Raw genomic sequence first — 5,963 nt, 5'->3', positions numbered from 1 at the left:
AACCGCTTTATCGGTTTTGGCCGAGTTCAACAAAGGACGCCAGTCGCTCCTCTTCGGTGCCAACTGAAGCCAAGTCCCTTCTCCACTTGGTGTTTCAATCGCAGTGGCGGCCTCCCTATTCCTCTGCTGCCACCAGCTGGTTCCGAGCTGAAAACTTTCAGAGCAGGAGCGTTTCTTTCCATTGGAACGACATGGCCAAACCAGCGGAGCCGCTGAATTTTAATTCGCTGCAATATGTCTATATGGTCGTAATGCTCATATAGCTCATCGTTTCTTAGTTAGTATATATGTACAGATAATCATGAAATAAAAATACTTGCATTCATTTGAGGTAAGTCCTATGCATTGATTTATGCAAAAAATGGTCAAAAATGAGTTTTTTATAACAAGTTGATCGCACTTTGGATCTAGGTGTACGATATGAAAATCAATGGTAATAGTTGGGTGTATTGAAGCGTGAAAATATATATGTGCATACATATGTACATCTACTTTACTTTTTTAGCATTGACAGTTTTGTGCTTTGAATTCTATGTTGATCAAGGAGGTAATTTTGAGATATGCCAAATCGTTAATCACTTCTTCAAAGTCTATGTCTTTGAGCACTTCACATTCTATGGACATCAGTGACGAACTGGTCAGCCTTTCTTGAAGCTTCGATCTCTTAAGTAATTTTCTATTCTTTTCAATTTTGAGATAGAGCGTTCCCCACTGTAGTTAGTTATCGTCATGCTTCAAAGTCCGGTTATGCAAGACTTAGACTTGACTGACATATAATCTTGGAAACGATTACTCCGTGTGTCGTCTATTACTTTTCGTTTTGTTTTGATTCTCAGCATTTGTATTTGTACACGTAAAATTTTAATCGTTTAACTTGGTTGATTTAAAAATGGATAAAAAATTACAATTAAAATAAATGTATTTACGTGATCAAATTGTGATTGTGGTAAAAGTGCACTTTAGCGGAACCAGGCCGAAATTGATGAATAAATTCGGGAGGGGTATTAATCGACGCTATTTAACGCCAAGAATGTTAATTCAAACGTTATTTGCAAAAAACCTTTCACTTTTCGCACTTTGTTTTGATGAATTACACGCAAATAAATGGAGTAAATGAACGTAACTTAACACGTATTAATTACTTACTAGTGAACACTCATGGCGTTAAAACATCAAAATTGAGTTTAACTTTTAAAACTTATGGCAACCCTATCAAAAACCTAATAAAATATTTCAAATGTTTCTTCTAAATCATCCAACCATTTCTGAGTAAAGAAAGATCTCGCCCACCGCTAAAAAAAAGTTCTAAAAAACAAATAAAGTTTTGCTGCACATTTACAGGTCCAGTTCTATAATTAGCATCTCATTTTTGAAATTTGAAACAACGGTATAGATCAGATGGCCATTACAAAAAAATCCTTCACGTATTTCCTTCACATTTCTCCTTTTTTCTCCGGATATATGATCTGTAAAATTTTGGATGTTTTCGTGATTCTGACTAAATAATCACGTACTTCTTCAAATTGTTATATCTCGGGTTCTGATCATCGTAGAGACTTCATTGTTGACTCTCACAAAATAAACCACCTCGTCATAAAATAAATATTTTAAAAACTTCTTCTTCTTCTTTTTTGGCGCTGTAACCGCCTGAGCGATTTTGGCCGAGTTCAGCAAAGCACGCCAGTCGTTTCTCCTCTGTGCCAACTGACGCCAATTGGAAACGCCAAGTGAAGCCAAGTCCTTCTCCACCTGATCTTTCTATCGAAGTGGGGGCCTCCCTCTTCCTCTGCTACCACCAGCGGGTTCCGAGTTGAATACTTTCAGAGCTGGAGCGTCGGTGTCCATTCGAACGACATGACCAAGCCAGCGGAGCCGCTGTATTTTAATTCGCTGCACTATGTCCATATCGTTGTAAAGCTCATACAGCTCATCGTTTATCGTCTGCGGTACTCGCCGTCGCCAACGCGTAAAGGCCAACAAAAGTCCAATATTACTCATATTGGGCTCATTTGATGTATGAATTTCAGCTCATATATGTAAGTCTACATTCGCAGGAAGGGAAACATCTTCATATCGGACTCTTAAATGAGCTCATTATGAGCGTAAAGGCTCCGAAATAGGACTCTTTGAAGACTTATTTATGACTCCAAATGTTTGCTGGGATATCACAATCATTTGTCGCATTTGGTTAAAGACTCTGTTTGAGATTGCATATTAATCGGTCATGAGAGCGAGAAGGAAGCAGTTGCAATTCGTACGCTCATCCACTCGGTTGAATGATTAAACGGTCTAATTTTAGTAGGAGTGTGCAGTAAAATTAGCAGTAGTAAAAGGTGTTGTAAAAGAGGGGAGGAGAAGGAAAGAAGTGAGCGAAACTATTATCAAAAATGTGTCTACCAAAGGATTTAAAGGGTCCTACGATCCAGAGTATTGCAACAATTGTCGGTAAGTTTAGCTGCTGCCCACAAACTTCAGCACTTGTCAGGTTGAGCAGTCTTCCGATCGTCCAGTAAACACTCCCAACTGACAACACGCGCATAACGTAGCTTCAATACAAATCAAGTGATCACTATCCGCTACTTGCATTGCAGTTGTGACGAGTGTACCAAACGTCAAAAGTACGGAGAGGAGATCGGGAAACATATAAAGCATCGAGTTTTTTTTTATTTCTGAACCACAGCAGATGTGATCTATCCAAGTACATATTTAACCACGGCAGGATGCTACTTTCAAATGAAGCTCCGCACGTTGGACGCTTTAATCTGCTTCTGGTTGGGCGGCCGGCGAGGTCGCGTGATTAGAGATGCGTACTACCACCCTGTACGACTAAGTTCCGAAGCGACAGATGCTTTGTATTAGTTGCATTCGCGTAGATGTTAATTGTTCAAGTTCAACCAAAACTTGCAGGTTTTTGCGTTCGCGTACGCAAAAAACTTGCAAAGTAGGGGAAATTGAGAGAGCAAAGTGACATTTCATTGTGAGCGGAAGCTGCTGGTTTCTGCTGGAAAAATTTTTGCCAACAGCAATTTGCCAACAGGAAAACAGCTGATCAAAAACAGCTGGTTTGAATTTACGCAAATCACAAAATTGAATTTGATGGTTTGGAAGTTAAAAATGACAAAATGCGACTAATTAAACTTCTAAGAAGTAAGTAGTTATTTGTTTAATCAATAAACTGTGTTAGGATACCACTTTGTAATGAGTTTTCGTACGTTTTAGATTTTACATTTTTGAATGTAAACAAAATTTCATTCAGCTATTCGTCTAACTTGAAAGTTTCTGCAAATTTTCTGTTCGCGTACTATTTGGGATGTTTTTCTCTTGTGAGAGAACAGATGACATTTCGCCGGAATTTGGCGGTTGGTTGGTTTTTACTGGAAATTTTAAACGAACGCACCTATTTTTACATTTTGAAATCCAGGGCTACTGCCATTCAATACGACAACTCTTGTTTTGGCGTTTTCTAAACAAAACGACACAATTTACTCAGTGTTGTTAGTTGCATGTATTTGCGAAAGGGGCGGAAAGGAACCATTCTGACGGCCCTATTACCCATACTGCAGCAGTTAAAATCTCATGTTTACCACTTTTTATGTTTCAGGTAATTTATTGTGATTGAATTTCGGCCTGCTATTCGGCATTACGCCTCCACACATGAAACTCTACAAGGCTGAGCAATCACCACTGAATTGCATTGTCAACGCAGATGATGCATCTTGGATTTCCGGTTACCTATTCGCCAGCGCCGCTGTGGGTGCACTCATCGGCGGCTTCCTCTCGCAAAGATTAGGACCGCGAGCGGTGCTACTTCTAAGCGGTCTATTGCAAATTGTAAGCATGCACGTTTTGAGGTATGGTCTTGACCATTACAATAAATATTTATGTATTTACTTTTTTTCTTCACAGCCGAGTTGGTTTTGTGTGCATTTCGCCTATGATATCTTACACATTTATTCCTCACGTATTTTCGGTGGCTTGGCAGGTGGCGCCACATTTGCAGTGCTGCCTATTTTCATAGCCGAGATATCCGAGGAGCACAATAGTTCTAGTCTTCTCGCCACAATAGAACAATGGCGCACAGTGGGTATGCTCTTTGGATTTCTACTCGACCAACATTTGCAATATGAATATGTTAGCGTGGTAGCCATATGTATCTCTTGTGCCATTACACTGGTCTTCCCGTTTAGTCAGGAGACTCCATACTTCCATATGCGCAAAGGAAATATGTCGGATTTGGAGAAATCTTTGCGGTGGTTTCGCGGTGTGCGTCGTATGAGCGTTCGCAATCGTCCCGATTATTTGCGCGAATTGCAGGATCTCAAGAGCAACATGGAAAAGCATGTCATCGCACAAGCGAATGTGCCGCAAACATACCTGGTAAAGGTGACACTGATAACTCTTGTACTGATTGTGGGCGCACAGCTGAGTGGAATCCATGTTATACTCACGTGGTCAGATGAGATATTGGCAAATGACGTCTTCGGTGGCCTTTCCCCAGATTCTAGCGTTGTAATTCTAGCTTTCGTGCAGTTTGCTGCAGCCACAATTGTCGTGTGGTTAGCTTCGGTGCTCAGAAGAAAGGTAAATTGCTGTAAGGTCAGCAGACGCTTGTCATTTCACATGCGGTATTTTTCCAGATTCTGCTCTTTTCGTCGGCATTGATTTGTGGTTGTGCAGCGATATGCTTAGCTGTCTGTATTGCAATGAAAGTTCGAGGTCCATTTCAATGGTTAGTATCCGGGTTGCTGCTGCTGCACACATTCTTCGCAAACTTGGGCATGTATCCGCTTATGTCGTTAATTCCCAGCGAAATGTTACCAACAAAGGTATGTAAACGGAGAATTGAAATTCTAATCAGTGCGCTTATCACTGGAGTATTGAGATTCAGCGATCTCGACCATTCTAATGTCGCTTTACGAGAGGTTTATTTGTTCAGGTGTTCGGGCTCGGAGTTAAAAATCATTAGGCTTTCAACTCCTGTGTTCGACCTGCTTTCCTCTTTTCGTATTGCATTTATTATCTATAAAAAAATAATTATCGATCAAAATTTCATCAATAATGCAACGTAAAAATGCACAAAGAGCTCTCGCCTTCGAACAGAAGATACCAATAAACCGGTGTGAATAGGTTTAGTTTTCCGCGATTGGAACCATCTAAATTAAGCCCATTTGACTGGTCATATGATTGTAACTGACGATGGAAAGTTTCACAAGAAAAGCAAATATGTAAATCATTATAAATCACAATTAAAAAATTGTAGAAGTGAAAGGACGCGGTCGAAAATTTAAGCGAGAAAGTGCGAATAAATGAACGATAAGTATTTTAAAGGAAATTAAAGTGATTTAAAATTAAACAAGAAATTTCAGTAATGAAATGAGCTGAGAAAAGCTCATGTTGTTTAATATGACGTCGAAACCCCACAATTGATGGGTCATAATTGACCAAATTTTATAGCAAGTATGATTTGTCAATACTGACCTAAGATCCCATCAAGCATGATTATTCATTTGTGGCCAATGTTTATATCATTGATGACTCACATGTATACGATTTTTTCCATCAAATTTTGCACATTTCCCTTTATATTTTGATAGAAACTTTCATATAAAGTAATGACGAGTATTTCTATCAGGATCGTCCGTCATTTTGCCGGTCATATGATTGCCACTGTTCTTGCAGGGTCGTTAACATAAAATTTAAGATCTGAAAATCTTAGATAACTGGCAAAACGACTTCTGCTAACCTTTACCGAATATTCTAAAATCTTTACAAATGGATTCAAATCAAAGTTTTAGCGTTGTAGCGAGTAAAAACCAAGGAATGAAACCGATTCAAAATAACGTTCCGGTTTGGGTTTCCGTTTTGCCAAGTGTTTCGGTTTCGGTTTTGGTTTCGTTCTTCAAAATTTATTTCGGGTTTGGTTTCGGTTTCTTTCCGGTTTCGGTTTTTCACAGAAATCTTGT

The 5,963-nt window shown here is 39.3% G+C and overlaps 1 protein-coding gene across 1 annotated transcript; it reads left to right on the top strand.

Moving 5' to 3' along the window:
* Positions 1-2,212: 2,212 nt before the first annotated feature.
* Positions 2,213-4,826, top strand: LOC118755641 (facilitated trehalose transporter Tret1-like; the record flags this gene model as incomplete). The annotated part of the gene is given in 4 exon segments (XM_036490467.1): positions 2,213-2,445; positions 3,602-3,831; positions 3,907-4,581; positions 4,638-4,826. Coding segments are annotated over 3 exon segments (1,041 nt in total), but the record flags the coding sequence as incomplete, so codon positions are not given.
* Between the last annotated feature and the right edge of the window lie 1,137 nt (positions 4,827-5,963).

Source organism: Rhagoletis pomonella, unplaced genomic scaffold (genome assembly GCF_013731165.1).
Source record: "Rhagoletis pomonella isolate Grant_MI unplaced genomic scaffold, Rhpom_1.0 Rhpom_scaffold_06913, whole genome shotgun sequence".
Lineage (NCBI taxonomy): Eukaryota > Metazoa > Arthropoda > Insecta > Diptera > Tephritidae > Rhagoletis > Rhagoletis pomonella.
Note: the sequence above shows the minus strand (reverse complement) of the source record. Positions and strands in the feature narration are given on the sequence as shown.